The sequence below is a fragment of the Periophthalmus magnuspinnatus genome, chromosome 20 (genome assembly GCF_009829125.3).
Source record: "Periophthalmus magnuspinnatus isolate fPerMag1 chromosome 20, fPerMag1.2.pri, whole genome shotgun sequence".
NCBI lineage: Eukaryota > Metazoa > Chordata > Actinopteri > Gobiiformes > Gobiidae > Periophthalmus > Periophthalmus magnuspinnatus.
In genome coordinates this window covers 2,469,908-2,486,958 of record NC_047145.1, presented here as the reverse complement: position 1 = coordinate 2,486,958, position 17,051 = coordinate 2,469,908, and the positions used below count along the sequence as shown (strand labels likewise).

The 17,051-nt window shown below is 37.7% G+C and overlaps 1 protein-coding gene across 2 annotated transcripts in view; it reads left to right on the top strand.

The window, feature by feature from the left end:
- LOC117388651 (adhesion G-protein coupled receptor G2-like) overlaps window positions 1-17,051 on the top strand; it is a 39,282-nt gene that overhangs the window by 14,204 nt on the left and 8,027 nt on the right. For both annotated transcript variants that reach the window (XR_008649149.1, XM_055230085.1), the window contains exons 3-16: window positions 6,796-7,121; window positions 8,360-8,618; window positions 9,282-9,323; window positions 10,312-10,350; window positions 10,678-10,745; window positions 10,839-10,879; window positions 10,954-11,002; window positions 11,080-11,114; window positions 11,230-11,357; window positions 11,442-11,559; window positions 12,162-14,248; window positions 14,899-14,990; window positions 15,119-15,255; window positions 16,843-16,999. Coding sequence is in view for 1 of the 2 variants with exons in the window: in XM_055230085.1 (XP_055086060.1) it covers window positions 6,796-7,121; window positions 8,360-8,618; window positions 9,282-9,323; window positions 10,312-10,350; window positions 10,678-10,745; window positions 10,839-10,879; window positions 10,954-11,002; window positions 11,080-11,114; window positions 11,230-11,357; window positions 11,442-11,559; window positions 12,162-14,248; window positions 14,899-14,990; window positions 15,119-15,255; window positions 16,843-16,999 (3,578 nt within the window). In the remaining variant the exon portion in view is untranslated. The remainder of the gene's footprint in view (window positions 1-6,795; window positions 7,122-8,359; window positions 8,619-9,281; window positions 9,324-10,311; window positions 10,351-10,677; window positions 10,746-10,838; window positions 10,880-10,953; window positions 11,003-11,079; window positions 11,115-11,229; window positions 11,358-11,441; window positions 11,560-12,161; window positions 14,249-14,898; window positions 14,991-15,118; window positions 15,256-16,842; window positions 17,000-17,051) is intronic.

The window sequence follows — 17,051 nt, the reverse complement described above, 5'->3', positions numbered from 1 at the left end:
GATCTCACTAGAGGGTACCCACCAGCTCACAAATCGGCCAAAGTAAAGAAGACGCAAGTACAATACTTTGATACTAACCAGTCTTTTGGCAACAGATGGATGCCAGAATGTCAAAGGGCATTTGAACAGTTGATCGACAAATTAACAACATCCCTTTTTCTTGGATTTGCCAACCCCAAGCAGCCATACATTCTGCACACTGATGCCAGCACCACGGGTCACGGAGCCTTGTATGAAGAACAGGAGGGACGATTACGTGTCATTGCCTATGCCAGCCGAGGATTGTCCACCAGTGAGTCACGGTATCCGGCCCATAAACTAGAGTTCTTGGCGTTGAAGTGGAGTGTGACTGACGAGTTTCATGATTACTTATATGGAGCCAACTTTACTGTAGTAACTGACAGTAACCCACTGACATACATACTCACCTCGGCAAAGTTAGATGCCACTAGCCAGAGGTGGCTAGCCACTCTCTCAACCTACTCCTTTAAGCTCCAATATCGTGCCGGTCGACAGAACTACGACGCTGATGCCCTAACCAGATGCCCACATTTGTCACGTCCAGAAGATGAGCTCTCTGCCAAAGAACATGGTCTCATCCAGCAGTTCTTGAAAGAGCGTGTGGCGGATGATGCAGAGGAGCTCTCGGGCGACATTGTCAATGCCATCTGTGAGAACTCCCTGGCTAAAAGTTCTGCCCCAGTCTCCATCACTCTTGCTGAATCTCTCTCCATCCATGTCAATGGCCTTCCAGAAAGCTATTGCTCCGAAGACAAGCATGGACTCCCAGTCCTTCCAGCACTCTCTCTATTTGATCTGAGAGAGCAGCAATTTGCAGACCCTGTTATCCGTGAAGTAGTCCATCAGCTGGTGATAGGCAAGAAAGTGGTCCCTGCCATCAGACATGAGCTTCCAGAACTCTGTCTACTCTTGAGAGAACTGAACAAACTGGAGTTAAGAGATGGAATCCTCTACAGAAGACGACAAGAAGACAGACACACTTTTCAGCTCGTCTTGCCTTCTGAGTTGTGGCCTTTGATACTCACTAGTCTTCACGACGATATGGGCCACATGGGGATAGAGAGAACTCTGGACTTGGTACGCCAGCGGTTCTTCTGGCCAAGGATGTCATCTGACGTGGAAAAGAAGATCCACACCTGTGATCGGTGTGTGAGGCGAAAGGCCATGCCAGAGCGTGCTGCCCCTTTGGTCAACATCAAAACATCTCGACCCCTGGAGCTACTGTGCATGGACTTCCTTTCGCTAGAACCTGACAGCAGCAACACAAAAGACATTCTGGCACTCACAGACCATTTTACAAAGTTTGCGTTCGCTATCCTTACTCCAAACCAAAAGGCGAAGACTGTGGCCACATCCTTGATGAATGATTTCATTTTCAACTTCGGTATCCCTGAGCGCCTACACACAGATCAAGGACCAAACTTCAAGTCCAAGTTGATCAAAGCGTTCTGCATGGTGACTGGGATGAAGATAAACTCATACTACTGCTTATCATCCACGAGGTAACCCAGTGGAGCAATTTAACCGGACCTTGTTAAACATGTTGGGCACCCTTGAGCACAAGCAGAAAAGTAAATGGCGAGAATATGTGAAACCCCTTGTACATGCGTACAATTGTACACGCAATGAGGTCACAGGATTCCCACTCTATGAACTTCTCTTCGGAAGATCAACCCGTCTACCCGTAGATCTGGCATTTGGTCTGCCTGTCCGGGAGAAGACCTCAACCACACACACCCAGTACCTCAAAGATCCGCGGTCTCGTCTCGAGGAATGTTACCAACTAGCTTCAAAAAATACCTTCAAGTCTGTAGCGTGACATGGATTTTTACAGCGGACTATGGTTGAACTGCGGACTCTTTTAAGCCAAAAATGTCAATTTAAACAGTGCACTTTGTAAATATTGTAAATATTGGGGTTTCATACTTTTGTCACAATATATGGTATATTGGCACCACATCCTGCTGCAGTTTTCCTCATCATTGAGTACTGTCTCCTTTTCCTCTGAGCTGAACCCGATCTTCTAAGCCCAAAGTTCATTTTTTGCTAACACACGTATTACAAGTCACTAAAACAAACCTGTTCTTTCATAGTTTGTGATGTTTGCAGATTAACACTAACTCAAAAACTTACTGTTTTAATAATTACATATTTTCTGTTTGTCTTGGTTGTCTTTTTTGACGCATACGTTCTACAGTATAATAATGTCCTTTTGGAATTTCTCCACTGTGGGACTAATAAAGGCATATCTTAATTTAATTTAATTTTGACTTTTAGATTAGGTTAGTACTAGCTCTGCAATACCAGTGCTTACTTTTACACATATGTTTGTGTACACCACACATAAAGGTCTTAACCTGCTGTCTCTATAATAGCTGCACAGTCTGCATCATTTTGTGTCATTCAGCTTCTGAGTGAATGGAGCTCATTATACCCCACCCTCTTATATACAATAAGTTACTATGATGGATTCAGTGCAACAATCAACATAGTTAGAATAAATAACAATAAAGTGGCCGTATAAAGTACGTATATTTATTGTATGCAATAATAATATGGCTAAGTTATGAACAGTGCAGCAAATGAACAGAATAAATAATGGTAAAGTTACTTCAGTATATTCATGTCGAAGTTTAAAGTCAATTAAATGAAAAATGTTTAAATTTGTATATGCAGGTCTAATGTTTGTGGTGACACAAGTGTTCAAGTTGCAAAGTACTTTCTTGCATTTGCATTTACAATAAAATATCATATATAAATATAAATAATAAATGAAAAATATATTTTTAAATGTTTTGAATTGTTTATCATTTATAAATCTATTTATTGGAAAAACTAAGAAAAAAAAGAATATAAATACAATATAAATAGAATGCAACTGTAGTACCAACAGCATCCTTTAGGAGTCGCTGCCGAGTGGGGACTTGGGGATACACACAACCAGAACAGGGTGCCTTATGGGGGCTGCAGTACCTGAGTGTGTCCACTAGTTTCGCATGCACTCACACTAAATCAGGTTTTGGGCCCTCTGGGGTCTTCTGAGAAAAACAGTTCCTGATCATCTTCAGGCTGTTTCCAGCCTATTAAATGCATTGTGCCTGTGGGGACCTCAACTGAGGTCCCCATAGGGTTTTGGGTCCCCACATGTCTGTGTGCAAACAGGCGCATGTCCCCATATGTGTCAAAAAACAAGTACACACACACACACACACCCACACACACACACACATATATATATATATATATATATATACACACATATATATACACACACACACACCCACACACACACACACACATATATATATATATATATATATATATATATATATATATATATATATATATATATATACACACACATATATATATACATACACACACACACACACACACACACACACACACACACACACACACACATATATATATATATATATATATATATATATATATATATATATATATATATATATACATACACACACACACACACACACACACACACACATATATATATATATATATATATATATATATATATATATATATATATATATATATATATATATATATATATATATATATATATACATACACACACACACACACACACACACACACCCCCACACACACCCACACACACACACACATATATATATATATATATATATACACACATATATATACACACACACACACCCACACACACACACACACATATATATATATATATATATATATATATATATATATATATATATATATATATATATATATATATATATATATATACACACATATATATATACATACACACACACACACACACACATATATATATATATATATATATATATATATATATATATATATATATATATATATATATATATACATACACACACACACGCACAATACACTTCAATTAAATACTTATAATTTATTTTCCCAATCCATGCAGAGCCGCAGTAAAGAGACGCAGGTTCATGACCCCTGTCCTAAACAGTCAGCTCTATGTAGGAGGCACAGACTGCTAATCATTACTTTGTTTTATTTGTTGTAGGCTACACTGTGCAATAGTTGGATAATTTGCTCCACACCCAGTTAATTATTGTGTTAATGTCACGAGGCGGCCAAAATGTTCTTTCATTTCAAATTATACAAGGAGCTGTCAAATGTGTACTCAACAGAACGCTGAGAACAGTTATGACACCACTTGTGGAAAAATGTCTCACAGTAGATTTCATTACACACATGCATAACTCAAAAAGTTTTCAGCTTCTTCTTCCGGGTGCCATTTTGAGGACTTTTGACAACTACAAAGATTAATAATGTGGTTTAAATTGTCTGTATCTATGGCATGAGCACCTAGTTTTACATCATTCTGGACATAGAATGAAATACTTAGGCTTAAAGTAATGAACATGCCAATACTTGTTTACAATTAATGCTGTCTAGTTTGGAGATCTTGTTTTGGCAATCATGTGGGGACGCCCTGAGAATCTTTGGAGATGTAAATGTTGGTCCCAGCCAATGTTCCCTCTAATTTTTCACGAGTCTGAGCAAACACACAAACTCCCTGAGCGGTCCCATGGACCAGTGTGAGCGACATCAGACGTGCACACTGTGGTCATGCTGCATCACATCCATCCAAGTTAAATGGTTTATTAAAAGAATCAAATTACCGCATTTACATTTCTGTTATAAGACTTTTAATTAAGTGCTTTAGCCACTTATACAATGAAAATGACAAAAATCTTGCTCATGACCTGTGTAGTATGTTAATGCTATTGAAAGTAAAAATATTTAATTTTAACTATGGCAAAACATGAGCTTCCAACCAAACCAAGACAAATGTAAACTCCAATGTTGAAAACACACTTAACATTTTTATGATAAAGCTCTGACTTGTATTATGAGTATAATCCATTGTGTGAAGCTTTTGCTGTGCACTGAGTGAGATTGTCCTACTGTGTCTGGGAGACAGTTCGGTAACTCTTTTTCAGTTTATGACACAATCATTTGATTTTTACAACTCATGAACTAGTGACAGTCAATGACCAACACACACTGAGAGGAATCTGCATCTGCACACCCAGCTGCTCTATTACTGTACATTTATATATCATATCAAAACACAATACATAATGTGTATTTGTATATAAAATATATTCAAAACAAGTGGTATGAGTCAAAATAAATATATATTTACAAACCACACACTGCAAACAGTGAACAAACACACACATTTCAAAATGTAAACAAACACACACTGGAAACTAAGAACACACTGTACATGATTGTACAATGTGCTGCTACAGTGGCTCAGTGGTTAGAGGTGGGAGGATCGAGTCCCGCTCGGACCAACTTCTGTCATTTTGTCCTTAGTTCTGTCATTGTGTCCTTAGGCAAGACACTTCACCCAAGTGGTGTGTGCGTGAATAATTGGTGGTGGTCGGGGGGCGCAGACTGGCATTAGCTAATGCTAATGATGACACATAATACACATTTGACCCACAATTAAGTCAATAGCAAAATACACCACGCTTACCGAAAAGGAACAGCGTCCAGTCCATCAAATCATAAGGTCCCTCTGCTCCTGAGTCCATCATGAGATCTTCACTCGGTTCCACGAACCGCTCCGGGTCCGAGATGCCTCTAGTTTAACTTGTACAAACATCCACAGTGTCCTCGGTCGCGTACTTCCTTTGTTTTGTCCGTTTCGTCATGTTTAAAACGCAAAACTGCTGCAAAACAGTGCGTAAAATTACGCAATTACGCGCGTGTAATTTTACGCGCGGATCTTTGCCCTAGGGCGGGCTGTCGGAACGTTAAGGGGTTAAACACTTATTAGTGAGTTTTCACTCCACGTCGGCCACATCGGCTTAAACACTGATAGCGGCACATGAGGACGCCTGTCAATGGCGTTGATAAGCTGCACAGATACGTATGTGAATCACATTGAAAAATAGCGCAGAATGAATTGTTGTGTGTTTATTTTATTTTCAACTCCGGTTCGATTTTTTTGTGCGCAGCACAGATTTTCTGTGCGCGGAGACCGTGTCGGCAGTGCGCAATTGCGCACGCGCGCAGTTTAGAGGGAACAGTGGTCCCGGCCCCTTATATATGAGAATCACTGCTCCATAAGCGGCATGTGTAACCACCCATATACTTTTCAATGTTATTATTACCAGTGGTGGAAGGTAAAGAAGTAAAAGTATTAAAGCATTGTACTTTATTGATTTTTTTTAGGTATCTGTACTTTACTTAAGTACGTTTTACAGTGGATATTTTTTTTTTACTTTTACTTTACTACATTTGAGAACAGTATCTGTACTTTCTACTCCACTACATTTTTTAACAGGGCTTTTCAAGTGATTTGAGGGGTTATTTTTTACCATGTTTGTGATACATCCTGAGTCATTTTTTTTTAGTTCAAGCTTCGGCTTTGAACAAAACAAACAAAAATAAACACACAATTCATATGAAAAATAAAAAAAATTATTTGTATTGTTACTGTCAACCAAAAAATATGTATGATTTTGAATCAATATCATTACATTTAACACTTTTAACAAATTAACAATTGTGTGAAATACTTACTTTATGCTCTTAAAGTAGATTTTTGAATGGGCACTTAAATATTTTTCTCATGTGATGTACTTTTACTTGAGTACCATTTTACCTTTGTATCTTTTACTTGAGTAACATAACTGTGTACTTCATCCACTACTTATATGCACTTTTATTTCACTTTCATGTCTTTCCCAGCTCTTGGTTACTTCCTGGGTGACATCAAGGCGGTGCTGAATGGCTGTGAGGACCACTGGACACTGCAGGAGAGGGCTGCGTTCCCTCTGCTGTACCGGATGACCGTGTGCGTAAACATCCGCGTGGTGGCTGCGGGGCGGTGGGTCGCGTTCACGTACAGCTCGGTGCAGGGGCTCACGCCGGAGCTCGGGTTGGAGGGAGATGATGAGGCGCTGTACGTGTGGCTGCTCCGCGTCAAACACAGATTCCCCATAAAACTGACGCCACAAGACTGGCACCAAGTGTGTCTGAGGAGGGACGTGGTGACCAGCTCCTTCAGCCTGGAGGTGAGAGGGAGACACTTCTGAAACACAGATACTAACTGCTGTGTTTCTGATAAGCATTGTGACTAGATTTGCAATTTGTTGTTTTAATAGGCCCAAATAATTGTTCAAAGTTCACTATAACAGGCTACATTTTGCAGCACGATATATCGCTAGAGAAATATTGTGACAAATGGTAAATTTGAAACTACTTTATGTCACTGACACAAAACAAGATAATCCCAGTAAAGCAATAAAAAAACAACTGTATTTTAATTTTATATATATTTTTTTTATTTATTAATTATTAATTTCATTATTTAATTAAAGTCAGACAGTTAAGCATTTTTAAACACAAAACTGTACGTCCACGACAGAAGACATAATGGGACAGTTTGTAGCTAAGACAAATAAATAATGTGTGTCTGTATGAATGTGTGTGTATGTGTGTGTCTGTAGGGGTGGGTGGGGGTGTGTGGGTGTGTGTGTGTGTGTGTGTGTGTGTGTGTATGTGTGTGTATGTGTAGCTAAAGCATGTTGAAATTGAAGGGGGGCGATAATACTGTGTCATTAAAAGGCCTGAGCTGCAACAAAAAAACAACAGAATGAACCAATACATAGCTATAGAAATGATTACCTTATTCTCCAGAGTATAAGTCGCACCAGCCAAAAAATGCATAATAATGAAGAAAAAAAACATATATTTCACATATAAATCGCATCTGAGTATAAATCGCACCCCTGGCCAAACTATGAAAAAAGTGCGATTTATAGTCTGGAAAACACGGTAATTCAACCCTCTACAGCTCAAATCTTGTCATAGTTCACAAAAATGGCAAAAGTCTCCCCACTTGTTCCAGACGACATCTATAAAACGGTACACAGGTTGGCAATTATTTTACTGTTAACAAATAATAGGTGGAAACAGCCATTCAAAAAATCCCAGACCGTGATTTAAATGGAGGTATTAGCAAACGGAAAACCTGTCAGTTTTTGAAGTAACTTACCACAATTTACTCCACAAACAAAAAAAGACAGTGTGTACACAGATGTTCTTAAATGCAACTCTTGTGTTCATTTGTCAGATTATATTTAAGTTTTTTGTCAGTTCTTTAGGACGTGTTTAAGATGTGAACTTTGAACAGAATCTTATTAACTCACAAATCTAAACTCCAAATCATTCCGCTCTACCTGACTGAATCCAAACAGCTCATTGCCGTACTGTCCCATACACGTTCATATAGCATCTTTGTTCCTACCAGGTTGATAACGAGAAGGTGGGACACAGAGTGGTGATAGCTCAGGCCATCCCCTCGTACGGCTCCCTGTGGCTGGGCTGTGGGCAGAGGGACACGGCTGCCGCAGCTGCCCCGGGACAACTGGAGCTTTACCTGTTCAGAGTGTGGGCGGACCTGGACCAACACCAGCCCTGTGAGGATGGCTCTGTAATTGGCTGGTCGTCGGAATACTGGGGAGTGACCAGTCCCAAGGCCAGAGAGAGAGACAATGATCTACCCTGTGGTAAATACATGTTGTTTACTACAAACTGTACCTACTATTTACTTTGATGATGTATAATAATGTTTGTGTAATTGTGTAATGTGTAATTTAGACTATAGTTGTCTTTTTAAATACCTTGCACATGATGACAGTATGGTTAGCTCTATCACCTCAAAGCTCGGAAGTTCCTAGTTCAATTTTCTGGATCATTTAGGAACGTTTATCTGAAATTTGCATCAAATTACTTTTTTCTTCATATTGATTAGTACAAATTTTTTTATTTGACTCCATTTTGTCCCTTTTTAAAACAAATAAAAGTGATTTTCGATAATTTCCTGTACATAAACAAGACAGACTTTGAGCAACTTCCATTAAAAAGAAAAAAGTCTCTTCTCTGCTTCAAACCGCATGCTTTTAGTAACAGATTATTGGCTGTGGACCTCTTGATTAAACACATTCAAGCAACATTAAATCTTGATAAAAATGTGATTATTTGCACAGAACTGGTTTGCATGGTCCTTTCCTGTGTATTATAGTTTAGCAGTAGTAATAGTAGCAGTAGTAAAAATAGATGTTTTGCTTAAACTGTTCCATGGTATTCTGACTACTAACATATACTCTTTCTTTGTATAACAGTGTATTTAGAGCATGCTGCATGTTAACTGTTGAATGTCTCGTTTGAAGTCCACAGGAGGTTGCCTCGACATAGGCACAGAAGAGAAGACGGTGTGTAACGGTCAACTTAAACTAGCTTTGATTGGTTGCACACGTTTTAAACCAAAAGGTTGCGTTCATGTTCTAGAAATTGATTACGTCATAAATTCAGATGGACAGGAGTCTATGTAATGTAAATCTCCAAACTTCTGATCCATAAATGTTCAACCTTATCATTAGTTGTTTGGGCTCCACAAACTTTTATTAGAGGCATATTAATCTCATGCCTCAAAGTCCTTGTCTTTATACATTACATTATACAACTTTTTGAAGCTAACTTGACTTTTGTATTAGTTCTTTATGGTAGTTTTTGTTCCGTGTAGATAGGCCCAGTAATTACAGAGATATAAACCATAAACCAGGTCAACACATCTGCAATCTGACAATTAAACAGCAAACTCCACCTGAGGATTCTCATTTTTAAACTGTAGGATTCTGTAATGTTGTAACGTCTCATGAACGCAACCTATTTTCAGATGCCAACTTTCATAAATTGTTAAAAAATTGGGGAATTCTTGCTTTTTCTTCTTTCCTGCTCACCTACATGTGGTTGTGTTGTGCATGGTGGATGTTTTCTTCTTTCTTTTGTGGTAAGGCAAGATAAGAACAACTGATTGATTGATATATATTTTACATGTTGTGTTCATCAGTATCCAGTGATATTATTGTATTATTATTGCATCGACCTCTCATCTTCTGTTGGGACTGTATACTCTTAAATTGTAAATAAATAAATAAAAAATATTATAGGAGTTTATGTAAAAACAATTATTTACGCAGAAAAGAGTACTAGGAAACAATGTATTTATATATAAACACATATATTTAAACATGTATAAAAGTGAAGCATGACCCTAACAGAAGTATTTGAGATTAAAAATGCATTCATAATTCTACTTAATCTTGTGTTTTACACCATGTTGATATATAATTCTGAATTGAAAATCCTGTACCATCATTGTCACATATATTCCATTATCTTTCACCTTATCTGTTTCAGGTGACTTTTGCAACTGTGCAACTTTTTGCAACTATCGAAGTAAGGCACCCATATATGTCTATGATTTAATTTTTTTAAATTATATTTTTATTTTTTACAACTAGGCAAGGCAAGGCAAGCTTATTTGTGTAGCACAATTCATACACAAAATAATTCAAAGTGCTTTACAGAATAGAAAAGGCATTAATATCACAATACAACACATCAAACCTAAATAATCACAAATAATCATCATGAAATGAACATTAAAAGTGTAGAATAAAAAGCTTTCAGTCATATGCACAGCTAAACAGAACTGGTCTTAGCCTGGCTTTAAAGACTGTTAATGTTAATGTTCCTATTAATGTTTCTTATACTATTTTGTAGATCATTTCTATGCACAAGAGCTGGATATTATCAATGGTAATGCTGATGAGAGCTCCCTCCAAAGCATTGTATGTATATTTCCCCCCTTAACTTCATCTTACTGTAATAAATATTGAGCTCAAGCATCAACTTTACAACTGACTATTTTGTTTTTCTTGTAGTTGACAAAAAAAGTGATTGAAAACTGTGGAGTTAAACCAAGGTATGCTCAACTGGAAATAGTTATTAGCTTATGATAGTCATTGCTTTCTGTAACAATTGTATTTTTCCTTGCAGCGTTGAATGCATAAAGTCTTTAGCTGTCCTTAGGAAGCAAGGTCTCCAGGTAAGTCAAACATTATTTCACATGCAGTAGTTTCACACATGTGGGATCATTATGTTATTTTTGTCCTTTTTTTCTAGAATACGTATGTGAAGTGCCAAACCGTAGATGCAAGGTAGCCTTCAAAACATTACACTCATACATTGTTATATGAAAGAGTAAAATCAATGAATCATATCTACATTTAATACAATACATTTAATGCTATCTGTGCTAATCTATCTATGCAGGCCTAACAGCTGCAGAATGATACTAGAATTTAACAAACTGATCACAGAGTGCTCAGCGATCACAGCTGTACAAGCTCTTATTAACAATAATGAAGCAGTCACAACGAGAGGGGATCTAACTCATATGGGTAACTGCATATTTCAGAAAGTAATGTGTGTGCCTTATTTTATTTTAATTATATTTTTCAAGATATTGTTTCTCTCTTTCTCAGTGGTGTGTGGTGATTTCGATAAACCCAGTGATACTTTGCTGACTTCCAATCTGGTGTGGATTGATAGAGGTCTAAAGACATCTGATATATGTGAAGAGAACCAAACTCACCTCACATGGTAATTCTATATTGTGTACAGTATAATTTTTTTAATTTTTTTTTTAAAATAATATTAGAACTTCATAGTCTGTCTACATGCTCTGTTCCACCTTGTGGTGTCATGAAGAGGTAGTTTTCATGTCTCCTTGTTTCTCCTTTTACCTTTAGTTCAGTAGAGATTGGCAATTCCAGGACTGAAATCATGATTCTAGTTCAAATGATTCTAGTGAAGGTGTTTGGAGTTTAAAAACACAGTGGAGCACTTCCTGTATTACCACATGACATCACAAGGTGGAACAGAGTCTTCTGTCTGAGAGAAGAACACAGCTTATATATGCAGGGTTTGTGTGTTGTGTGAATGAAAGAAAACACAACTCCAGGTCTGTTTGTGATGAGGAAACAACATTAGAACAGAAATCAGGGAATAGTGTGATATGGGCCCTTTAAAGTAGTAGTAAAGTATTGTTATACTTGTAAATATTACCTGTGAAATCTTGCATAATATAAGCTACTTTATCCAACTACCTGCAGGGAAAACCAGAGCAAAACTAAAATGTAAAATAAGACTATAAAACAAAAATTCAATCAGGATTTCTAAACGTTTAGTTCTGTCTTTTCCAGTAAACCGAATGAAAACGTCGCTGTGCTTTTGAGTGACACCTGCCAATCAGATCCAACCGTAACTCCTAGTACTCCATCAGCTACAACTATTACTGCAACTACTACCACTCAAACTCCCACTCAATCTACTCATGCTATTCCAGCTACAAGTGCTATACCTACTACTACAACCACCACTACTACTACTACTACTACTACAGCTGCAACAACCACTGTCAGTACAAAAGTATCACAACCTATTGTACCATCAACCATGCCAGTTACCACAAAAATTACAAATAGGCCAACAACATCTACAAGTACAACAAAATCAGTTACTACATTGGGCTTAACAACTGATACATCACAACCTAGTACGACTGCTTTAATAAATGATAAAACTACGACAATATTAACTTCTACAAAACGTGACACAACTACGACCCAAACGGCATCAACTACAAATGCAGTTAGCAATCCAACCACAGCAAACCCAACCACGGCTACCACAATCGATAAAGCTACAACTTCAATGACCACAAGTAGAGACACAACCACACTCAAGGGGTTTCCGACTACTCAACCCAGTTCAACGCCAATCCCGACAACGGCTACCACGATGGCTCAAACGACTATTGCTAACTCAGCAACATCTTCCACAGTTTACACTATGACAGCTAAAACGTATCAGACGAGTCCTAATGTGATCTCTACAACTGAAACTACAGCTAAAACTTCACCCACCTCTACGACTATTCAGACAACACCAACGCCATTAACAACAACTACCCAGAATGAGACCCCAACAACAGTAACTTCAACCCAAATACCAGAAACAACAAGTACAAGCTTACCAAATACTACATTGGACAAAACTACTATGCATACTACTAGTATTCCATTAGTTACTGAGGGGACTACGATTGTTACCAGCCAAGTAACCACTACAGTACCATATAGTTCATCAACACAGCAAATTACTGACACTACACAAAAGTTGACATCTATTCCAAGTACGACTGAAGAAGTTCACAATTTAACTTTGTCAACAACACCTACGCCTACTTCAAATGATAGTTTAGTGTCTACAATGGGAACTGTTTCCACGACAACCTCTCCATCCCCAAGTTCAACAACCACGGCGAGTACTTTTACTAGTCCTACGATGTCGTCGGTAATCACGTTGAACTATACAACAGCTGATAGGATGATAAATAATACTACAACAGGTAATGCAACTACGCCAATACTAATAATTTCAACCCAAATTCCAGAAACAACAAGTACAAGTTTACCAAATACTACATTGGACAAAGCTACTACTAATGCTACTAATACTCCTTTAGTTAGTGAGGGGACTACGATTGCAACCACCCAAGTAACAGTGTACAATGTAACTGCTAATGTGACGCTAGGCACTGTAACTACAACGCCAATTTACAATACAACTACACCAGAAACAAATACTACTATGGCAATGAATACTACTATAATTACTTCTACTACTGTCCTACCACTACTGAACACAACTATGGCAAGAAATTTCACAACAATAGAAATGAAAAATACTACTATACTAAATAATACTACTACTTCAATAACTCAAAATACAACAATTCAAATCAATACCACAGTAACCGTCACAGTTACACCAGAAATGAATACAACATTGAAAAACACAACAGCGACAACTCAAGCTAGTACGACTACTGTACCACCAACACGAAACATTACAGAGCATTTGACCACCCCTGGCATGAAAAATATGACAGTTGGTACAATCTTGAATGGGACCACAGTCTCTCCTGCTAGCATTGCCACGACGAGTAGCCAAACTACATCAAGTACTGTTGACAAGACGACTACAAGCACGGCCACGCCACAAATGAATTTAACAATAGAGGTAACCACTCCTGGAGCAGACCTATCCTCTCAGGCTACTGCTATACCAAATACAACAATTACAGCTACTACTACTACTACTGCTACTACCCCTTTTACTGGTAAGAGGTTTCAATCAACTGAGGAAAGCTCCACTAGTACTACCGATACAACACAACTGTCCAGATCAAGTATTCAGACCTCCACAACATCTGCCGCAAGTACTGGTGAGTAGCCAAGTCAGTACTCATCAAAATGAAATAGATTAGTTTAGCTTAACATTGCCTGTATATAACAAATAACTGAAATAACCAGATTCATTTATTTATTTTAATGAGAAAAGAAGTCTGCTATTGCTATTTCTGTTTTTCAGTTGTATCAAAACCACATAGGCCCATTTATGACCATTGCAACATAACAATACAGTTATACAGTGGTTAAAATAAAATAAAAATGATGGATAAAAACATTTCCACTGAGTATAGAACATTTATTTCATATTCAAACAGGTAAAATCAAAGCTGCACGAAGTAACTTTTCTGGTGGGGGTCAGTCAGTTCATGCCCTCAAAAACATGCATTCTTACTAGAGTAACTTGACCTCTTTGTGTCACCTGCGTTTCTCTATGGCAATAACTTTAATGCCATACCATGGAACATTCAGTGCAAGACCATAACGTTTATGTGGAGACAGCTGGTAGACCTTCCACTGGTTAAGTTACATAGTGCACCTTTAAATATAACCCATTGATAAGTTAATAAATAATGCACTCGATCACAACATTAATGACAAAATTTACAATATTAGAAACTTTCTTATTTTTTTTACTGTTTCCCCTCCCACCCAAAAAATAAATCCTGGACCACTACCACAACAGAGCAAACCACAGGATCCCAACAGGATCTGGAGGCGGAGGCTGATAACCTTCTGTCTGAAACTGAGAATGCATCTCGGCTCAATTCTTCACAGGTAAAACATTGCAGATCAGCAGTGACTATACCTGACAGACACACTGACTTGCATACAGCGAGAGGATACATAGGCACTGTATATTTGAATGTAAATATATGTAAACTTATTCAAGGATGGCTCTGCAGGTGTCAGAGTTAGTGGGGCAGCTGGAAAGACTCTTGGATGGTCCCTCTGTTTCTCAGTCTATGGGGGAAAAGGCTATAAATATAATCAGCAACCTTATGGACGGAGATCCACAGGCTCTCGCTGCATCTGCGAACAGGTAAGAGGCAGAACTTAAAACATGTGTTAAGATAGTGATACACTGCAAGAAATAATATATATTTACCTTGTGTTGTTCAGCTTTTTACTACAGATCTAGGATTTCTTTACCTGTTTCACACATAGACTATATATAGAAATGGAGATAACTAACCCGCTTGCCGCCACGTTCCATGTAAGAAGTGAGTATGGGTGGGCTTCCGGCTCCATCGACTCTGGCTCCAGTTCACTTTACATTCACTTGATAACTTCTGCTGTCAGACTCGTCATTTTGTTCTTAAAATGTTCACATTAACCCCGCTTTACATGATCCTGATGTGGTTATTTCACTAATGTGTTCGTAAATCAAAATATGAACATTAATAATAGACAAATCAGGCACTTTCTTTTCCTGAGGTCACTGCCGTTGACGTTAGCAACAGGTTTGATTGACAGTGTTGCTAAGTGTCCGCTCTCTGCTAAAACAGCAGTGCAGGCAGAAAGGTGCGTTACCATCAACAGCTTTGCTCTGGCTCTTTGGTTGCTTTCATCCTCAGGTACTCAGATCAGATTTCTAAATATGGAACTTGGCTCTAAATTTACCTTTATTACTGCTCTAGCCTCGAGCTTCATTTCACTGGCGCCGAACACTATGGGTGACGTCAGACTCACTTAGTCCAGTTCTTTATACAGTCTATGGATTCAACGTATTTGACAACATTACTTTCAGAATAATGCAGTTTGTCCCTTCAGATGCTTCATTATGGCTCTTGTCTAAAAATGTTTCACAAATAGCTGTATTTACAATATTCTGCATGAAATGAAAGGTGTTTTCTTGAACTAGAAGAAATTATTCAGGTAGATCATTTTTGTAGTTGTAATAAATGTAATAAATTGTACATGTCATGTCTTTTGGTTAAAAAGATAATAAGTTAATAAGTTATGTTAAAAAGTTAAAACAACTTCATAAATGTATATGAATATTTCATTTAATTTTAGACAAAGTTAAAAAAGTTAAAGCTTGTCAGAGTGAGACCTCTGCAGTTTAAGTGATCATTGCGATGTTTACACAGAGTGAGCACTTGTTACACAATTGATCTTTGACGTAATTTTCCTCCGTGAGAAGAAAGCAATGTTTTTGGCTAAATGTGCTCTTTATATGTTCGTGCCTGGGGAAATTTTCGTCTTTGTAAGTATTTTGTGTTCATAAGCACCTGTGAATGTTTTGAATGTATTAGTTATTTTTATGAGAATTTAAGTTTCGTTCATTACCTGTAGCGGCCTTATGTATAATTTATCGCGTGTTCGTGTATTTTAAACAAATAGTACGTGCAATTTTGTAATGTACATTTTTGTGTTTGTTTCAGTTACGCTGTTAAAGACTTCATTAAACAAGAAAAGTACGCCTTGTGTACGAAGTACTTTATTAAGTTCGCTAGCTGTCTAGCTTCACAGAGTCACGTGTTGTGAGGGCAGCATAGTACATACAAATCAAACAGATTACAGTAACTAAAAAGATCATGCTTGAAAACAATACTCAAAAAAAGAAAATGAACTAAAGTTATAATGTAGATATTGCACCATTTGATAAAGTGTATTATTGTTTTAGGTTGGTTCGTTTGGTGGATAATCTGGGTCTAAAGCTGCAGGTGTCAGGTCAAAATGCAATCCTCTCTTCTACGTCTCTGGTTTTGGCCGTGCAGCCTGTGGACGGGACCCAGTTTGCTACAACAACGGCCAATATCTTCAGCACTAACAATGTTCAGGTAATTTATAGTTTAAAAAGTCAAAGCAAAATGAATATGAATGAAGAAAGTG